We start from the raw sequence: 21,836 nt of genomic DNA, 5'->3' as shown, positions 1-21,836 counted from the left end.
TTTATTTTTATTACAAATGGCCCAGAAAGCTAGAATTTCTTCCGTTAGTGCCTCACCCTTCTTGGACATTGGTGTGGTCCAGTATTTCAGCTTTGTCTCTTATTTCTTCATATGCTGACACATAACGGACATCGATAGACCTTTTGGGAGAGGGTGAGTAAAGCTTTATTTTAAACTTCCGTTTTTGGGAAACTTCCGGATCTTCTAAATAGCTGCCCTCATTTTGATCACTCGGAACCTGGTATATTTTTCGTCCTTGCCTATTCTTCTCTCCCATCTGTTCTCCATCTCTGGTACGACATAGACTCTCTGGCTCCGCTTCCCTCCGCTCCCTCTGAAGCACAGATTTCAGATCCATTTGCACCAGAACCCACCCCTCCTACCACAACTGCTGACATTGCAACTGCTTCAGCTTCTGCCTCCACTACCACAACTGTCACTGCTGTCACTGCTGAAGTGGATCTCTTTGGAGGTTGGTTCGTCACATCACTGTTCTCTCGCTTTCCTTCCAGGATTGCTGAAATTTAGAAGTTCGTGCATTATTTAACAGCATGCCGGAGCGCTGAAATACTTTCTAAATGTTTGTTTATGTGATTTATTGTAGCTAAGTTTATCAACTTTATCTTCACTTAATTTTAGTGGTTTTAGAGCAGAGGTTGATTTTCCATTTCTCAAAAGCTAGGATTGAAGTTGCTGCTTGAACTTTTGCCCCATGTGTGTTTCCACCCTGCCGTGTCTGTGTAAGAGGGGTACCAGACCTCTCCATCATATTTAGTTTTGGCTTTGAGGCCAGATTTGCAATAGCAGAGAGAAAAGTATTTGGGGACTATGGGAGGGGAAATCCTGGCCTAAGTTATTTCTTAAGATTTATGACAAAAAAATCATCTAAGAGAGTTTCACATTTGGAGGTCTCTGAAGAGTTTAGCAATATGCCCATTTTTGCAACGTTAAGCTTATTCTGTCTGAGCAAAAGTTTGGACCATCTTTGGCTCTGGGACTTTGAGAGATCATTTGAATCGGCTTTTGAAATAGATTGAAAACAGGTTTAGGTGAGACTTTGAAATGATCGAAAATAATGCTTTCCATGCAAATGTAAATTCTGACGGAGTTGATTTACAGCTGTGGGCTCGAGTCGAATATCCCAGACTCTGCCAGCATCGTATGCCTGGACCTGGCGAACCGTCTGAAGCCAGTTTATTTACGTGTTCCCGTCTGCGTGGAGCTAGTGTCCAGGCCTGGAGAGGTGCTCATATCAAATACACACATCAAGGAGTGTTGTGTTTCTTCATCATAATATAACGTCTTTCCCAGGGCATTTTGAGAATATGGTAAAGACATTGGAGGAAGCAAGTGGTGGGGAAGGCAGGAGAGATCTATCTGGCAGGCTCTGGTGAATTAGGATGCTCCCCTGGACACTTACGCACTGTCACATACCACTGTGCTGCACGCCGGGCCCGTCTCTGAGCTCTGCCAGGCCTGTCTGAGACGAGGAGCACTGAATAAGGCGACATCGTTGTCACTGTTCCAGGAACAGAATGTGCACTCCCATTCCCACAGGAGAAACCTGTTTTTATAAAGAAACGGGGGCAGGTCAATAATTATGCAGACTCTTTAATAATTTACTATAAAGCATCACCCACTAGAGAAAGCTTTTTGGTTATGCTTTTTGGTTATGAGACCAAAAATTTGTGTTAGCTTAAATGTATAGAATTAATATCTTCAGGCCCTCCCTTCCCTGCCCCCACCACTGGTGTTGGGTATGGGTGGTGTCTCACAGGCTTATGTCAACAGGAAACCTTCTAGGAAAGGAGGGACAGGATAGATAACAACTGTGTGCCTAAGCACCTCCGTGCCTTCAGCTTATTTAGATCTTTGTTTCTCAGTCTATCTGTGAGGAGCTGGTTGCCTCTTAGAAACCAGCTCCCTCTTGCTGCCTTCGTGGCTCTCTAGAATGATAAAGCTAAAGACATTTCTTTGAAATAATCTTTGTGCCATTACGCTGTTTGTGTTGATCATTTCTTCTGCTTTAAGTATATTTATCAAGCAGAGACATATATATGTTTGAAAATATTTTCATAATGTCATTATCTCTACCCTAAAATAAAAATTTAAAGGACTGGTACGGAGGGAGGGAGGGAGGGAGGGAGGGAGGGAGGGAGGGAGGGAGGGAGGGAGGGAGGGAGGAAGGAAGGAAGGAAGGAAGGAAGGAAGGAAGGAAGGAAGGAAGGAAGGAAGGAAGGAAGGAAGGAAGGAAGGAAGGAAGGAAGGAAGGAAGGACTAGTGCTACAGAAAGTCATGCAACTTAATGCCAAAGAATGGGGTTCTCCCTTGATCTCACCTATCTCCTTTCTAGTCATCTGGCTAGAGGCTGAGTAGAGATGACTGCAAATCTCATCACAGTTATTTTTATTGATCTGTATAGTTCAATAAAACTGGCATCTGACAGCGATAAAATTTGCAGTTTTCATTGATATTCCCTAATTTCTTTCACGCTCTTTGTTGATTTATAAGAAATCAGTTAGGGATGGGATTTTAAATAAAAACTGAAACAAAACTCTCTTTGGCCATGATGTATGGCCATTTTTTTAAAAATTTTATCTCTAAAATGCTCAAGTGGTGGAATTGAATAGTAGACACCAGTTATTTTGTTGACACAACTTTAAAACATGCCATTTTGAGATTTTATTTAGCATGTACAGCATTATTAAGGAGATTTCTTTAGAAATAAGCTTAAGGAATTTTAATATCTGAAAAATGGCTAATTCTTTAATTTCACGGATATGAAATATTAAAATAGCATTTTCTATATATTTTTATTATAAATTTGAAAAATAGGAAATGTCTGTTTTTTTTAATCCTCACCTGAGGATATTTTTTCCGTTGCTTTTCAGAGAGAGTAGAAGGGAAATATGGAGAGAGAGACATCGAAGTGAGAGAGATGCATCTCATGGTTGCCTCGGCAGGCATGCCCCGACCGGGGATCAGGGTACGTGCCCTCGGTCAGAATTGAACCCGGGACACTTCAGTCCACAGACACAACTGAGCCAAACTGGCTAGGGCTGAAATGCTTATTATTTTTAAACATTCAGATTATACCCACATAACATTTTAGTCATCTCAGTGTAGGTTATTAAACAAGTTTCTCAGAAACATTTTTACTAAGTAGTCTATTGTTTTTTAATGAACTTAAGGAATAAAAACCTCCTTTCTGTGGTCATGCATAACACAACTGTAAGGCAATGTTGTGTTTAAAATGTTAGTAAAACTTAAAGATATCAATAAAGCTAAAAGACATCCTTAAAAACATTCTATTTATGGAAACCTCACTAACAACATCATATTAGTTTGTAACAACACAGTGTTTTCCTAAGCACTAGAATGCTAAATTGATGATAATTCCTCTACACAAGCACCAGGGTACCCTGTCAAGCAACTGTATCAAGTTATGAGCGAGCCTTCATGAGGGTGTAGTCTGTGAGCACAAAACCAGTGCCTGGGAAACCAAGGAACTTGCTCCACAAGTCTGACTCCATTGGTACGTGTTGATTAACAAGCTGAGTTTAGGAGAAGGAGAGGGATTGGAATGGTGACTCTGAGGCTGTTGAGAACGATGGAAGCCTTCATGCTGAGTGTGTGATTTAAAGGTGGCTTATGTGGCTGAAGAAGGTGGGGAGAGTAGGTCAGGATGGGGAGAACAGCTATTAGACGTATTTAGAAGGGCAGTCACATGATAAAGAAGTTTGAGAGAAAATTCTTCCTAGATTGCTAGAAGGGAAAAAAGACGAGTCTCCAGCCGTGTTCAAAAGAGGAGTTTGCTGGGTAAGGCCCCCCAGAATTAGACGTGGACTGCATATGGGTAACAAGGGAAAGAGAACTGCATTGGAACTAGCTTTAGTTTTCAGTATTGGACGAATAATGCTGCCATTGAGGATGAGAGAGAGCTAGGTATTAAAAGAAGTTTTGTGTGTTATTTTTTAAAAAAACATCAACATTTTATTATCTCTCCAATTCTGGGGGCTGACTGGGCTCAGCTGGACAGTTCTTGCTCAGGGTTCCTCTGTGGCTACATTCAGACAGCGGCCAGGCAGTCTTCCTCATTCATACCTGCATCTCCTGGGCTGGAAAGACTTAGCCAGGGCTGGAGCAGCTGGGCTTCTGTCTTTAAGAGAAGTTTTGATGGGAGTAAATGAGTTAAGTTTAGAATATTTAGCTTTACCTAATAGGAGAAGCATTAAAAGGAGATGTCTTGTTGACAGGAAAACAAACCAAAAAACCCCTCCGAATAGAGCTATAAAAATGGGTTTCACCTACTTACACATAAGTGATCATTAAAGAGGCCAGCAGGCCACACCATGAATATTTACTTGACCCCTAGCACTGATATAACTGCTGTTTATTCCGTCTTTCAGGAGGAAATTGCATAGTAGGATGTGGCATAGCTCATAGCAGTGCTGCATGGTGGTTAAACACACAAACCTCGATCAGACAATTCATGGCCAAAGCCTGACTCCATCATTTGCTGACTGTGTGACCTTGGTCTAGTCACTTGGACTCTCCAAGCTTCCATTCTCTTATCTACAAAGTGGAGATAGTAGAACCTACATCTACAAGATATGTAAGAATTAAATTTAATAATGCACATGAAATATTTACCCAGTGGCTGGCACATGAATACTCACTAAATAGTGACTGCTATTACAGTTTCTACTATTTCCATTTTATTAGCCTCAGTTCCAGGTTATTGGGGAAAAAAAGGAAAGAAAATAGACCCAACTCCTCACAAAATTTTTCCTGGCCTCCCAACCTCCTCCTAGACTTTTCCTGTGATCGTCTGCCCCATCTCTTAGAGTTTTCATGTTGTTCTAAGTTCCCTGTTATAGAATCCTTAACATGGCATCTGGAGAGGTAGGTGTGCCCTATCTCCTGATATATATTTCATACTCCATTACTATTATTTGGCCTCTCCCCTTGTTGATCTCTACTCAGAACATATATTCCCTCAGTGTAGCTGAGAGAACCAATCAGATTCAATAAATCTATAAGCTATAAATAACTGATTGCCTCAGGGTCCCTTCTAGGGATATTTGTGTTTTTGTAAAGGGCCTTTTAAGCCAACTGAGTCTCTAATTTAATGTTCATTCTAGTACTTAATGCTGGAACTCAAGACATTAGTAACGTGCTGGGTTAAACAGAAATAAGTGCCTTGACTGTAGGATTTCCTACAGCCTAATATATTACACAGATCTCTGAGAAAGGGAATATACTGTGCAGCGTTTCCCAAGCATCATTGACAAATTCCATTTAGTGGCCAGAGCAGCAGTGTTCTGGGGACTCTGGTGGATGTCACGGAAGGCAGTGTTCTAAGGCGGGAGGTCTAGCCTGTAGGTGGCAGGTTCCGGGTGGGTGTCGGTGGCCACTTTCCAGGAGTTTCTTCTTGTAAGCAACTTATGATGGTTCATTCCTTTTGTACTTTGGAACTATAGAATCTCTCCGAAAACTCCAGGATTGTTTTTTTCTTTTACTATAATTAACATTGTCTGTTAAGGGGGTGAAAAAAATGAAAAAAACCCCACACATATTGGGAACTCTTTGCAGACATCAACAGTTTATAAATGGGGCATTTATAAAGTGGGGCTGCCTGTATGTTGATGGATTTTCTACTCTAAGTAGTAAGAACACTTAGATTCTTAGAACATGAAACTATATTTTAATCTATTAAAAATAGGCTATTTTCCAAATAACTAGAGCAATACAATATTTGAAAACAACAATAAATTTAAGTCAAAATAAAGGCATTATGGTGTTATCCCCTAATTTTATTATCTCTTTATTTCTTTAAAACAAGTCCTTGGTTGTATCTGAAAATGCTTTTCAAGGATTATGAAGACCTAACTTTTATGAAGACTTTGTAAACCTTTTGTATTAACAGTATAAAAAATTTTTTTAACTAGAACTGTCTGTTTTACATTACCGTCATATATTTCAAATTATTGGCATTAAAGAAGACATCCATGTTTGCTAGAAACCACTAGTCAAAGACATCATAGTAATGTAGTGAACAAGTATCACCTGGACATCAAAGCTTAACGTCTTAAATTACATAATAAAGTTATTTTTGTTTTAATTTTCACACCCATGAATTTCTAATGATACATAAAACATGCTTCTCAGAGCCCTTATACAATGAGAATCTTGTTATCTTTTGGATCCTAATAGGCCTCACAGTATCAACACTGTACCACTTGCATGTAACCAACATGAAGGGGCGCAAAGAGTTGTTTTGTGACCGCCAGCAGTGCATGGGCCGTAAAAATGCGTTTTAAGAAATTCATGTTGTATAAGGGAGCCTTCTTCGCAATTTAACTTGGTTCTTTTACTATATTTTCTTCTCTTTTTATTCCTTTAATTTCTACTGTTTTAAAAACTGCACCCAAGATGCCTTTGCAGCTTCTCCCGGGGAGGCCCCTGCAGCATCCGAAGGGGCCGCCGCAGCAGCCACCCCAACCCCTGTAGCCGCAGCACTTGATGCATGCTCAGGAAATGGTGGGTTTCACGTCACGAGCCCGTCTGTTGTTTTTCTGTCCTAATGTGAAGCTCCTATAGTTAGATGGGGCCATATGTTTTTCTAATTTTAATTTCTTCTGATTATAAAGTATCATGCATCGTAGCTGAATAAATAAATGCCGGCACTTAAAACATTAAGACAATGAAGTGCATACTTATCAAAATTGACAATTTCTTAAGATTGACAATTTTTATCAGTGCAAGTATGCTCTCTTAATGTTTTTTATTCTCTAATGCTGTATTGTAACTCTTTGTAACACCGAGTTCAAATATGTAGGCATGTTTTAATGAATTTTCAAAGCTGCCAGATTAAGGAAGGATTTGAAGACTAACAACCTCTGATGCTAGACCACAGGCTAATCTTACAGTACTTTAAAGTGTTTCAGTTTCTTAACTTGCGGTATCTGCTAAATTTTCTTTTTTTTCTTTAGAAAAACATCCTAATCACTGACCCCTGCTCATAGGACAGTTGTTCAGTCCAAGCAGCCTAGTGAATGCCTAGCTAGTGTGTAGCTCTCCGTGTCAGGCGTCTCTCACCCATAGTTATGATGCCAGTCCCTTGTCTCTTTCCTTACTGATGCTGTGCGTGTCTCCACTTTCCTTTCCAAAAGACCCCTTTGCCCCGTCTGAAGGTAGTGCAGAGGCTGCGCCCGAGCTGGACCTCTTTGCAATGAAGCCACCCGAGACCAGTGTTCCTGTAGTTACCCCTACAGCTAGCACAGCCCCTCCGGTGCCCGCCACTGCTCCTTCTCCTGCTCCCGCCACCGTTGCAGCTGCCACCGCTGCTACGACCGCCGCCACCACCGCCACCGCCACCACCTCCGCCGCCGCCACCGCCACCGCCGCTCCTGCTCTAGATATCTTTGGTGGTAATTTTTTGTCGTTGTCCTTGACCTCTTTACACCTGGTGGATTGAATGCTGGTACTTGCGATTTGCTGCATCCACAACTGTTACTGCATGAATACTGTGTAACTAAATGGTTCTCTAGAAACCATTTGCTGCTTGTGTCAGAATTCTCCAGGGTACTAATTCAGAACTGGAAAGCGATACTGTTTCAGGCTGGTTTGTCAATCTGAGTCAAGGCATGTGTGTTCTTGGTCTTAGATTTATTTGAGTCTGCTCCTGAAGTCGCGGCAGCGCCTAAGCCAGATGCTGCGCCTAGCATAGACCTGTTCGGTACAGGTAAAGCCAAAGAAACCCTTTTCTTACGTTAGTTTTTCCAGATGTTTTCGTGATAAAGCTCTTTGTACTCACCTGTGATAATGCATTTGTTAGATGTTTGGCTTTGATTTCAGCTTTCTACTTACTTCTGCTTGGTTTTGGTTTGTTTCACTTTTGGAAGATGCTTTCTCCTCTCCACCACAAGGGGCCTCTCCTGTGCCTGAGAGCTCTCTCACCGCTGACCTCTTATCCGGTGAGTCCTTTTCCCAAAGTCAAGCCTTCTGATGTCTTGTGGGGGTTATGTATGGAGAGCTCAATGTGCAAGCATGTGGTTTGTCTTGAGTTCTTTTAAACTCAAAACTCACTTTTAAAAATCTCATTTGTTGGCCCATCACCAGCTGATGAAGGTTAATATTTCAAATCTAAGGCAATAAAAAGACAAAACTTTTTTTCCCCCACACTAAAACCTCTGACCTCAAGAAGTCAAATTTTATTTTCTTCTGGAAAGTATGTACTTTAAAATCCATTTACTTTTCCTTAACTATCAAGACTGTCTGCAATCTTACTGCCTGCTGTTAAACATGAACTCTCAAGAAGCCCTTTGTCAAGGCTCATGGTTTCGTTTTCCTTCGGGTGACATACAATGTTTCCTGTTGTGTGCTTCACTGCAGTGGATACATTTGCATCGCCGGCTCCTGCAGCCGCTGCCTCTCCAGCAAAGGTGGATTCTTCAGGTGTGATAGACCTTTTTGGGGGTGCGTATCTCTCCTCCTTCAACACTTAAGTCGTAGATTTTCTCTTTCATTATTTTTTTTTGACCATGTGAAATCATTCCCGTCTCTTAAATGCAAACAAGTTTTTAAGATCTTTTCTATTTCTTTGCCGTCACCCCCATCCTCATCAGTTCATTATAATTTTCCGTGCATGGCCTAACAATTCCAGATCATTGTGCTTTTAACTTTTCGTTCATCTTCATGAAGAATCAGCTCATTGGAATTTCCTCCTACTCTTCTTTCTTGGCGATCCTAATCTGTTGGCTAAATCAACATTTCTAAGTTCTTAAAGGCAATATAAAAATTAACCAAATTCAAAACTGAAAACAAATAAGCCAGTCAAAACGGAAGGTATAAGCTCTAGATGTCACACATTATTCTGTAGGGTTTATATTGAGTTTAATCTTTTAAAATCCTTCCAGAGAATTGGAAGGTGTTTCGCTGATTTAAATGTATTTTCCTCTTCTTTTATGTTATTTGAAAGCAGGGAGATACGCTGAATTAACTCCTGAACTAGTCCTTTGGATGATACATTTAAAGTCTTCCATCAGCAGTAAACTTATAAGGAAAAATGCAGGATTGAAGTGATTTCTTCATGAATATCCATAAATGTGTATGCACTTGTCTAAAATACCATTCTTAAATTAAACCCACACTGCCATGATAGGTAGGGCACATGAGGGGTGCAAAGATGTCACAGTCTCTCTGACATTCAGAGGCTCAAAAATTGTGGCAGATAAACAAGGAACCTTGATATATGGGTACAAGAGGGCTGTTGCTGCTGCTTGAATTAAGTTTGTGTTTTTTAAAAAAAAAAAAAGGAAAACAGTTCTAAATGGAAAGTTTGTATTTTATTACCATTGGGCAAAATTCTTAACACTTTAATCCTATTTTGATCAATGACAGGATTTAGTCCAAAAGTTCTATTCTTTAAAAAAGTTCTCCTATTCTTACAAAGGTGTTAATTGTTACATATTATAGAACTCTTTTTTGAGAGTATAAACTGATTAGAACATAACTTGATTCACTGTATCATTTTACATATCCATAGGCGACCAGCTCACCCTCCAAAGCTCACCATACAAAGCTCCATATCTATGCGTTGATCTGCAAAACACTTAAATTACTCACTGTACTTACCGTTTACACTCTTTTACTTTTTTGCTGCATAATGGATAATGGGTAGATGCATTTGGAACTAGTGCTTCTGAGCCCCAACCTGCACCTCAGGCTGCTTCTAGTTCGTCAGCATCGGCAGACCTACTAGCTGGTAATTTAATTAAAATAAAATGGTATTTTGTGGACGTGAAGTTTGGATATATTTTTATAAGTAACATATAAATTTTAAGGTTGCATGTTTTCTTTCCCTCTTGAGACGTGAAATTGAAAAACGACATTGTGTAATAGAAGGTTATGACCCAGGCTTTTATGAAATTAGTCTTAAAATCACATCTGTATGCAAGCCGCCCCCGTGGCTCCATGGATGCTTCTAATCTGCCTTACTTTTAGTTAGCACATTGCTTTTTGTTTACTCACGAAGTAATATGCTCATATTTTAAGCCCTGGCTGGATAGCTGAGTTGATTAGAGCGTCATCCCAATAGGCCAGGGTTGCAGGTTTGATCCCCTGTCAGGGCACATACAGGCAACACCCAGTGAATGCACAGATAAGTGGAACAACAAGTCAATCTCTCAATCCCCCCCTTCCTTCCTCTCTCTCTCTCTAATGAATAAAAAATGATTTAAAAATATGCTTATGTTTGATCATTGATTCTGTAATACATGAATCACACTAGAGAAACTCATAGATTTCTACCATGGGTTGAAGCTGCTGCCACCTTTTCAAAAAGCTGATCCTTTTTCTATCTGAAAACCCCTGGAGTAATCCCAGTTCAACGGGAACAGATGGGTGCACAACGCCTAGAATTGTTGCCGATTGCCAGGATGGGATAGGTAGAATAAAAGGACTCAAAGACAGTAAAAGCCAACTGTCAGTCTTCTTTGGGGGCAAGGCAAAGTATACTTACAATTTTTGCAGACAAAGCATTTGCCAGTTACAAGACCACAATCGTGAGTTCTGGGTTCAGGTTATCAATCAAACTCACAGGACGCTGCTGGTTTACCTCACTCTGACTTGACTTAGAAGGAAACATAATAGGAAGCACAGCAGGAGCATCCAGAGGCCTCAGATACTCGATGCTACTTCTGCCGTCCCTCCCCAGTCACCAAAAGGGATGCATTTTGATCATAAGGGTGGCAAGGAGCCGGTGAGAATATGGGTCCCATAAGCTCAGGGAAGCCACCACATCCAGAGTCTCTCAGCTTAAATTCTCTGCTGGCCACGTAGCCCTTGATAGGGTTAGTGACTGACGCTCATGTTTTAGTGTAATGAACAACCCTGACACCAGGTATACCAGATAAGGAACACTCATTCTGGGATGGGTAATGCATAGCGGCCTCATCAGCCTTCAGAATTAGAGGACATTTGACATGAAGTCAAATATTTCCTCAGAAGGCTGGTGGGAGTTATCACAGCTGCACTCTTGACTGTTCCTTCCATCAAACTGGTTATTTAATCATCTTCCCCAGGGGCCGTGGGCCTTTTTTGTGTCTTTCCCATCCTTTCCTCCTATTTGCCAAATCCCCTTTATACCAGTGACTGTAAGCTGGTATTTTTTGTGAATGATGACGATTCAGGGTTCCACTGTGGACTTCAGCAGTTGCAGATATGATAAGAGGGGGTGTACTTAACATAAACCACAACTGGTTGCTTGGCCAAAAAAATACTAGTTTATCTGGCTTTTCTCCTGGTCTAGATATTTGTCATAGCAGCTTGAAATTGGTCACAGAAATTTGAAGCTCTTACTAAACCAGTACAATTAATTTAGGTTTTTAAGTGTAGCAATAAGATTTTAACAGGCTGCAGAAATAGCTATTTAAATGGCTATTTGTGGGACATGACTTTGTCAATTTTAAAACGAGATTACTGATTATCAGTTTTTGCTTTGAAGTTATAATTAAGACTGATGTGGTCAAATGTTCTGGCTTTTTGTAGAATTCCAAGAAGTCTGTCTTTCTCTCTGGTATTCTCTCCAAGCCATTGAGATTACTGGTAGAATGCGGATATGACCCATATCTCAGATGGAATCTGGCTGGAAACTTGAGAGTTAAGTTTATAACAAATAAAAGGAAATACAGGATATCCCCCAAAAATGTATACATAGTTAATAGCTGATAGCTCAATTGATGTTTGTTTCTTTTTGGATTTAACCCATTGGAACTAACAATTATTCAAAGTGTGTATACATTTTTTTGGAACACCCTGTATTATCTCACATGGTGAAAAGTAAAATTCAAACTTCTCTCAATATATATCAGCTGAAAATATAGAGATTTGAGAGATATAGACAGATTCCTGGGTGATGGATGTAAAAATAAATAATTAAGGAAGATTAGGTGTGTGGAAGGATATGCCTAATTTCTGAGGTTAACATCAAGCAGGAAAACCATATTCTTCCATAACAGACACAATTCTGAGGTGACTGCACCATGAATCTGTGCTAATAAAGGAATGTGTCATATCCTATCTTTAATTCCAAAGACGGGGAAGAATTTGGGGCAGTCTTAGAGGCCCTTTGTAGTTTTGCATTCTCTGTTAACCACAAGACACAAATTACTTTTTAGCAGAGCCATGGAAGTCCTTGAATTGATTTAAAATATAAAAATGTTCAGTGTCGAATTGATAAATAACAATTTTCACTAAATGGGAAGGTCCACAGAGAACCAAAACTTTCATCCTCTGTGGGTCTGGGAAACAGTCTTAAGGTGTCAGACAAAACTATCACTCCTAGAAATATTGACTATCTCAGATTGATCTTCATAAAAGGAATGTGTTAAGAACTGATTATACCACTGAGAATAACTGAAATGGCATCATCTTTAACATAATGGGGCAAGTGTGGGTGTGGGAGAGACTGTGTGTGGGAGTATATTTATCTACCAATAGTTTTAAATTTTCACTCTTTTGACCCAAGTAAAATGATGTGTTTTGACTGTCAGTTTTGATATCTCTGTATTAATAAAACTTCCTTAAGAGCATAGGCTGTTCCCTTTTAGAAAAATACATTTGTAAGACTAATCATCTGTGATAAAAGGCAGTGAGTCTGTAGACGGTTAAACACCTGAAGATAGTTGGCAATTCAGTTACAGGGTAGGACAGTTCAGATATAATTTAGAACCATATTGAAAGAAAGATCAGTGGTTTCAGTTTTCTTATATTTGCCTCTATTCCAGGGCTCTAAGACTTTTCACTTAATGGGAGGAGTTCCCCAACCTCCTTATTAATGTCTATAATTTTCTTGTTTAGCTCTTCATTAAAAGTATAGCTATAGGATTTTTCTTTAAGATAATCAGTTGATTATTTTATATCACTTCATAGCTTTTTAATTCGTCTAGATTTGTGAGGGCGTCTAGTTCATAGGAATTGAGTATAATGGAGAAAAGTCATCTTTCCAGATCTTTGTCAAACTTGTAAACCTACAGGAAAGGTAGAAGTTTGGCATTACTCTTGGCTGTGGGAAAGAGGCTGGATAGTATTATGGTGATGAACCAGGATCTGGAAAGTTCCTGTGTGGAATCCTGCCTCTGCATTTGCTGTCAGTTTGACCTTGGGCACATTACTTAACCTCTCTGGCCTCAGTTTCCTCATCTGTGGAACTTCATGGGGTTGATGTTAGGATTAAACGAGCTAACGTATGTTTTAGGTTGAATGATATAAAATTGCTGTTTTGTAGGACCAAAATGGTCAAATATTGGCAATTCATGTGGTTCAACCTAATAAATGCATAGAACAGTGCCTGGCACTTGGTGAGCCTCATGCCAATTTGGCTTTACTCTTCCTTGTCTTAGAGAAGGCACTGATGTGTGTTTTTTCCATTGAATAGTGTTATTTATTTACCTATGGATGAGACCCTGTTATATTATGAAATTTAGTAGCACTAAGCAGAGGTGAGCTCTGTGTAATACACACATTTTTCTCTTTCTACCACTGAATCTTGGGTGGGTGTGTTAACTTCTGTTTGCATCCCTTCTTCCAGCCATGAAAAGATAGGATTGACTCAGATGACCCCAAGGCCCTTCCCAACACTAATGTGGTGTCATTCTAGAATATATTGTCTTTTCTTGGCCAAGTTTTAAGAAACTGAGAGTCAAGTACAATTCCCTCCACATTCGCCTGTAAGAAGAACCACACCATAGAACAATTGTTTAAATTAACTGCAGCAATATTCTGACTTTGAGGTGTGAGATGTTTCAAAAAATTCAGCACTGACACAGCCACCAATCTCCTGAAAACAAAAACAAAAAAATGGTCACATCCACACAAATAATTACTGTTAACCTATCTTTGCTTCATACCGATATTAGTCCTTAAAGATACAAAGAATGTCTTTTTTTCAGTTAGGAATGTCCCATGATGCTTATGGCATTCAAATACTAAAATCATTTAAAGTAGCCACTGTGAACTTTAAAGACCATCTTCTAATAGGTAGCAATTTTCCAAATTACAGTTTTTAATACATATACAAGTAAAGCATAAACCCAAATCCATATCAATTTCCAGGAGCAACATGCTAATAGTAACCAAAGAATTTCAATGCAAGCCGTTTTCAAACTTATAAATTGGTTTTATGGAATGTGAGCTTAAGGATGTTTTTAATCATTCCTGATGGTTTTTCATAAGCAGTTTCTGAAGAAGAGGAGATACAGCTAGATTAGAAAGGGAGATATACACCCAAACTGAGTATAAAAAGACTTCTGGTAGTAGTAAGTTCTTTGACAATAGAACATCATCTAAGGTCCTTCACAGGTTGCATATTTTTGTACAGAAGCAACACAGGTGAGCCCTGCTTCTGCTTCTGTCTGTTGATGGAGAGAAATGCTTTGCTTCTAGCAGTCAAAAGATAAATATTTAATCTGAGGTTTGCTTACTGTATAATAGTATACACATTTTATATTCAGAAGTTTCCTTTATTCAATAAATATTAGTACAGTGTTTCAGGCATTGTCTGACTGCTAGTGGAAAAGGTGAGAAAAGAAGACACAGTTCTTGACATCAAAAGACCATCCCTGGGGTGGGTGGGAGCTTGGGGGTGAGAATAAACAATTATGATGGGGCTTGGGTGGAGCACAGAACTCAGTCATACTTGGCATGGGCAGGGCTGGGGTAGTTGTGGCTGATAACAATATAAGGCAAGGAAGCCCCCCCAGAGCAGGCACTGGACTCGCTGTGATGATGCAATAAGCAGCAACCTAATTTTCAGGGATGGAGAGGGAGCCAGAGACAGAAGAGCTTGGTTGCAACACAAAGGAATCTGTACACTATGAATCTGAAAGTTATTGGAATCTAGTGAAGGATTTTAGGCAAGGAACTTTGTCAACATTTTCCACTCAGAAAAATCACTCTAGCTCCCCTGCAGAGACTAGATTGGAGGAAGTCCAAACTAGAAGCCCCCCTGGGTGACTTAATGAATCCTGAGAGCAGTTTTGGGAGAGCCTAAACTTGGCAGTAGCAGCAACAGGACTAGAACACATGAAAGATATTAAAAAGGATTTGGTGGCAGAAAGAATGCACACATATTTTTCTGATTTGTATTTTATTATACTGGTTCAATGTGTATAGCTAATCATTTTCTAACTACCTGGTACTGTGATTTGAAGAATCAAAATTCAAATATAATGAAAATAATTATCTGAATTTTAATTCTAGTGAGACCCTCTTAGCTTTATGTTCTCTCCTATAATAATAGATTTGGTTCTCTTAACAAAGGCATATATTCTTGTGCTGTCTTATTTCTAATTAACTTAAATCTCTCATTAATACATGACAGATATCAAGATACTTGAAAAACTTAAAAAACTAACTTCCCGGGTGTCATTGACTTCTCTCACCTACATGCATTCAATTCCTTTTTGGTCTTCTAGAACTTTTTCTGACTCTATTTTTATGGCCTTTACCCATGTTTAGTTGTTTCTGCTTATATTTTTCTGAAACTATTTTTTCTAGGATTTGGGGGTTCTTTCATGGCCCCTTCTCCATCACCAGTGACTCCAGCTCAGAATAACCTGCTACAGCCCAATTTCGAGGCAGCTTTTGGAACAACGCCTTCAACTTCTAGCAGCAGCTCCTTTGATCCATCAGGTGAGTCAGTGGTTTCCAAACATTCTCTTCATTTGTTCTGATTAAAAAATAAGCCATCTAAGGTTAGTATGATATCAGGAAATGTATACTCAATATTGAGTGATGACCTGGTTTTAAAACCGTTCAATAAGTCTCTCATTCTGTAACTTAAGTAAATATTTTCAGCACATTTTGGTAGCTTTAAGAATAACCTTTAATCCCTTTCTGTGTTTCTGTTTTTAATTTTTTGCAGAAATCTAACTTCACACGCACACCATCTGTTTGCATGAGCTTACATGCACACGGTGTAGAGATGGTTAAGGGAAAACAAGTACTTTGTACTAAATCTTTGTACAGTATCTTGAATGTGTGGACATGCCTCCTGCTATTGCTTACACCCTCTGAATCTTGCATGGTTCTTGGTTTTATGAAGTTGAGACACAAATAGTATTCTTTGCCTGCCTTTAACCTTTCATCCTGCTGTCATTCTGTTTGTATTCTCTTTCATTCTACTCTTTCCATGCTGGGTCCTTACTACAAATTTTCAATTGGTGAGTTTTTGGCAATTACCTGTGTTTCAGAAACACCCTAAATATCTCCCCTGCCTGACAATTTGGTTGCTTCTCCTGCCAGTGCCTCGTTGAATGCTGTTCTTTTTCAGTTTAGAATCATTGTATAGAAGTGTGTGTGGTAAATATGCATAGTGTTTTGATAAAAGTTAACCACAAAACATTTGACTTGCATATTAGCCGTAACTTATGCAAGTCCTATGAGTCTGCATTTTAAATAGTCTTTCTGTATTCTAGGAACTAGACAGTAGTAATTAGTTACATGGTAATCAGGAACCATGAATAATGGCATGATTCCTATTACTGAAATAGTGTTTACTTTAAATATGCCCTTAAAGTTAGAACCAAAAGTAATTGCTACACCAGGAGAAAAAAATTAAAATTCTTACTTCTAAAATATGTTCAACTGTTTTTCAGATACTTTTTACTAGGTACTGACCATTATATCCAGTTTTATTTTGACACTGATTTCATAGGAAACTAGGAGACTCGGCCTTCTTTTCTCATTTACGAATTGTTTTAAAAGTAGGTATGTAGGAATTTAGAGTAAACCATTTAGGCTTTGATAAATCACTACCACTTTTAATAAAAAGTGTTTTAGTGATAGCTTTTAATGAGTAACCATGGCTATCACTTATTGAGTGGTGATGTAGAGCAAACATTAGAGTGATGACATGACATATATTATCTAATTTAATCTTCACTACAAAGCCATATAGTAGTGGTACTCTCCCCACTTACAGATGAGGAAGCTAAGGCTCAGACAGTAACTTTCTCAGACAGTAACTTTCTCAGCTAGTGAGGCATGCAGCTGAGTTTGAGCTCAATTCTGACTCCAAAGTCTGTGCTCTTTCCTGTACATTACACAGATTTTTTTCCCCATCTTTGTTCATGTTCATTAGTATTAGAATATTTTATAAGTAGACATATGTAGAGAAGTTCTCTTTGGTGTTATGGTCATAAGTGTGAATTACAAGCCTTCTTTTATAAGATTGTGTAGTCATTTGTTTCCATAGTTTTTTAAAAAACAGTTTCCCTTTAATTTTCCATATGATCTTTTTTTTATTTTTTCAATTATTCTGAACCTGGTCTATTTGATTTCCAGTGTTTGATGGTCTAGGTGATCTTCTGATGCCAACCATGGCACCAACTGGGCAGCCTGCACCCATCTCGATGGTACCGCCCAGTCCTGCAGTAGCAGCAAGCAAAGCCCTTGGGAGTGATCTGGACTCATCTCTTGCCAGCTTAGTAGGCAGTGAGTAATATAGTTTTATTTAACTGAATCATGTGTGTTTTTTCCCCTGTCTTTTCACATGTATTGTTTCTGGATTCACTTGTAGGTGAGTGTATTAAGGAGTGGGCAGAAATTCTTAGTGCTTTACCCAGTATAACTCCTTGGAAAATAAGCAGTCTCTATGGCATAGTCTCACCAGCAGTACCCATGCCATTGTTAATCTAAATTATCCAAGGTATAGTTAAAGAGCATCTGTAAGTATGAAGTCAAATACATTGTGTATAATAAGTACTTAATTTTTCATTTCATTTGGAAATGAGAACATAGAGTAACTTAATTGCAGTGTGTTTACTAATTGAGCAGCCAAGTGCATTTCAGTTATCCATTCAACAAGTACTATTTATTGAGTACTAGGCTTTCTTCTAGGCTCTAGAGATAAAATTAGTAGTCAAAACAGGTATAAATTTCTGTTTTTATAGTGCTTTGAAAGAGCAAAGGCAAACATTAAACATTTTCAAATAAATAAATTCTATACTGTTAGGTCATAAGTGCCCTGGGGAAAAAATACAACAGGAAAGAGAGATAAAGAGTGCTACAGAGCAGGAGTTAGAGCCTAGAAATAAACCTCACATATATTGATAAACAATTCTTCTATGAGGCTGGCAGGACCATTCACAGTGGGAAAAGACAATCTATTCAAAAAAATGTGCAAGTCAACTGTATAGCCACATGCAAAAGACTGATGTTGGGCCTGTTCCTTATATCATCCACAAAAATCAATTCAAAATGAATCAAAGACCAAAGTCTAAGAGATAAAACAATAAAACTCTTAGAAATAAATCCAGGTGCACATCTTCATGACCTGGGTTTAGGCAGTGACTTCTTAGATATAATACCAAAAATAGCCAATCAAATAAAAAGTAAATTAATAAGAATGCATCAAAATTAAAAACTTTTGTTAAGCCCGGCCAGGTGTGGCTCAGCGGTTGAGCGTTGACCTGGGATCCAGGAGATCGGGGTTCGATTCCTGGTGAGGGCACATGCCCGGGTGTGGCCTTGATCAGCGACTCTCTCATCATTGATGTTTCTGTCTCCCTCTCCCTCTCCTTTCCTCTCTCTGAAATCAATAAAGATATATTTAATAAAAAAAAAACTTTTGTTACCATTAAGAAAGTGAAAGAACAACCCAGAGAATGAGAGAAAAATTTCCAAATCCTATATCTCATATGGGACTTGTATCCATAATATTAAAGAACTTTACAATTCATTAATAAAAAGACAAATAATTTAAAAACTGGCAAAGGATTTGAATAAGCATTTCTCCAAAAGAGATATATACAAGTGGCCCACAAGTATATGAAAAGACGTTGAACATCATTGGCCATCAGGGAAATGCAAATCAAAACCACAGTGACAGACGACTTCACACTCACTGGGAACACCATAATAAAAAAGGCAGTAACAAGTGTTGGCTAGGATGTAGGGAAATTAGAACTCTCAACCATTGCTGGTAGGGAAGTAAAATGAGGCAGCCACTTTGAAAACAGTCTTGTAGTTCTTGAAAATAATTCAAAATAAATAATAGGATTAAATGTGGGGGACAAAACTATAAAATTTTTAGAAGAAAATGTATGAGTAAATCTTCATAACCTTGTTCTTAGATATGACACCAAAAGTACAAGCAACACTAGAAAAAAAATAGATAAATAGGACTACGTCAAAATTAAAAACTTTGTTCTACAAATGAGACCATCCAGAAAGTGAAAAACAGCCAACAGACTGGGAGAAAATATGCATCTGATATGGGACTTGTATCCAGGATAAAGAACGTTACGAGTCAATAATGAAAACACAAATAACCCAATTTTAAAATAGTCAAATGACTCAAGTAAGCATTTCTCCAAAGAATATATGGCCAATTTGCACATGAAAATATATTCAACATCAGTCATCCGTGGAATGCATATCAAAACCACAATGAGCTATCACTTCAGACCCATTGAGATGTCTGTAATAAAAAAGGTAACAGCCAGTGTCAAAGATGTGGAGAAATCGAAACCCTCTAACACTGCTGGTAAGAAGGCAACATCGGGCAGCTACTGTGCAAAGCGGTTTGGCAGTTTCTTGAAATGTTAAACGTGAAGTTGCCATTAGGCAGAGAGTGCACCACATGACGGCCTAGAAGGCTGTTCCCCCAGATCTCCGCTCCGCTCTGCACGAGTCTCGCCTTCTCCCTGAGGCCGGCCCTGAGCACCCTGTTTAATACTGCCTGCCCCGCCGGATCCCCCTTACCCTGCCCTTCCATAGCCTTTCCATTTTACCTTCTAGCAGCCTACATAATTTACTTTATTATTATTTTACATATACTGTTTATCATCCATCTCACCCCATTAGAACGTAAGTTCCTCCAGGATTGGGATTTTTTTTTCCTTCACTAACATAACCCAAGCACTTAGAACAGTGCCTGGTATACGTAGGAGCTCAATAAATATTTGCCGACAGAATAAATGAATCGAGATTAGAGCAGAATGACTAAGCCAGTTGTCAGAATCCCCAAGACCGCCCTCACGGTCGTAGATTCACTAGGACTCAAGGGACTCGGCACATTTGTACTCACAGCTCAGATTTATTACAGCAGCATCTTGAGGATGCACAGCTGGGTCACCAGGGAAAACAGAGGCAGAGTCCGAGGCATCCACACTCAGACTTCCTTATGCTCTCTCCTTCCTAGGAGGGAAGAGCACACAAAAAACGTGGCCACATGTGTGATGTTTTTGCCCAAGGAAGCCCTTCAGAGACTCAGGACCCAGGGTTTTCCTTGGGTGCTGATCATGTACCAAAGTTTAAATCTCGCAGAAGGAAAGCAGGTGTTCAGCGTGAACCATGTTGTTTGTATGGTTTAGACACAGTAAGCCACCCTTATCATTAGGAGAAGTTTTATCTCAGTAGAGAGAATAATTTACTAGCTAGGCTCCCAGATGCCAGCTGCACAGACCTTTCTACGATAGCAGCCTCAAGCCTGCTGTGTTTACTCTTTTCTGAACACCAGTTGACATTAAAATGTGATCCTTAAGTATAATGTAAAGTAAAAGAAAATGTTAGATTTGTGAATGTTTCCTAACATAGTTTCTCCTTTGTAAAACTGAATGTAGTCATTCCTAGGCAAAATATGGACTCTTTCTAGACCTCTGAGTCTTTGATCTTTTAAATGTCATATCATTTAAGCTGAGTATAGAGGTTTAAATTCTTTTTCCTTTTATCCATTTATAGATCTTGGGATTTCTGGCACCACATCCAAAAAGTAAGTGTTTCCTAAACTATGTGGTTTTCTTGTGACAATGTATTTGTACTTATTTGAGGCTATCAAACATTGTTCTCATTAATTATTCATTCTCAGGCTAGGTAATTTCAGAATTGGTTTTTATTTCATACTGGATTCTTGTTTTTGTTGTTTTCCACTGAAACATCCAACCTGTTGGCTCTGGCAATGAAAAGGAATAATCTATTTCAGTCTCCAAGATTGTCACAAAGTTTTATCTATAAATATTGGGGAATTGTGGTTTGATTACTGTAATAGCTTTATAGTCAAGGTTCGTTACAATATACCTAGCTAACATTGATTTTTAAAAGTCTCTCATGGAGGTTCAATTTTAAAGAAGGATCGTGGGAATGATAAACAGTGTACCCTTTTTAGATGCATATTTCAACATCTGGAATTGGGATCCATTTTACAGTAAATGGTATCTTACAGTCACTGTAAGGCAGGTTGTAGTCATGATATAGTTGTGTGAAAACTTCTGTCAGTCTAGAAAGTGCCATTATGGATGCACCTTAAATTCTATAAAGTGTAGATACACTGTATTTATGATAGACTTATTTGGAATTTTTTTATAACCAGTGAGGAATTCAGTTAAATTCTGTGGCATATTTTTGTATTAGAAGTGATAGAAAGTTCCTGTTATCATTGAGGTCCAAACTCTAAATTGTTTTTGTCAAGTGCTTTTAAGCTTTCTTAGATACAATATGGTAAGTTTTAACCTGTTCTCTTTCTTATCACTGGTCTCGAGCAGACTGCTTCTAACTCCAAATAAAACTATGTCAGGAATCACACACCATCCTTCTGATTAGTGTATTTTTGTGTTTTTGTTTGTTTTGCATGCTTGATTTTAGGGGAGATCTTCAGTGGAATGCTGGAGAGAAAAAGTTGACCGGTGGAGCCAACTGGCAGCCGAAAGTGGCCCCGGCAACCTGGTCAGCAGGAGTTCCACCAAGTGCACCTTTGGTATGTAGCCACCGGAGGCCAGGGCAGTGCGGGCAACTTGCCAGTTTCCTAGTGTACACAGCACAGTGCATTTTGA

At 38.9% G+C, this 21,836-nt stretch overlaps 1 protein-coding gene across 1 annotated transcript in view; it reads left to right on the top strand.

The window, feature by feature from the left end:
* The window catches only part of SNAP91 (synaptosome associated protein 91), a 108,730-nt gene that overhangs the window by 74,263 nt on the left and 12,631 nt on the right, over positions 1-21,836 (top strand). The window contains exons 13-24 of the mRNA XM_087817486.1: positions 139-153; positions 305-472; positions 6,436-6,543; positions 7,176-7,433; positions 7,670-7,747; positions 7,908-7,979; positions 8,398-8,481; positions 9,686-9,769; positions 15,562-15,696; positions 17,350-17,499; positions 20,749-20,779; positions 21,649-21,760. Of these exons, the coding sequence (XP_087673612.1) occupies positions 139-153; positions 305-472; positions 6,436-6,543; positions 7,176-7,433; positions 7,670-7,747; positions 7,908-7,979; positions 8,398-8,481; positions 9,686-9,769; positions 15,562-15,696; positions 17,350-17,499; positions 20,749-20,779; positions 21,649-21,760 (1,295 nt within the window). The remainder of the gene's footprint in view (positions 1-138; positions 154-304; positions 473-6,435; positions 6,544-7,175; positions 7,434-7,669; positions 7,748-7,907; positions 7,980-8,397; positions 8,482-9,685; positions 9,770-15,561; positions 15,697-17,349; positions 17,500-20,748; positions 20,780-21,648; positions 21,761-21,836) is intronic.

The sequence above is a fragment of the Miniopterus natalensis genome, chromosome 5 (assembly GCF_054644295.1).
Source record: "Miniopterus natalensis isolate mMinNat1 chromosome 5, mMinNat1.hap1, whole genome shotgun sequence".
Lineage (NCBI taxonomy): Eukaryota > Metazoa > Chordata > Mammalia > Chiroptera > Miniopteridae > Miniopterus > Miniopterus natalensis.
Note: the sequence above shows the minus strand (reverse complement) of the source record. Positions and strands in the feature narration are given on the sequence as shown.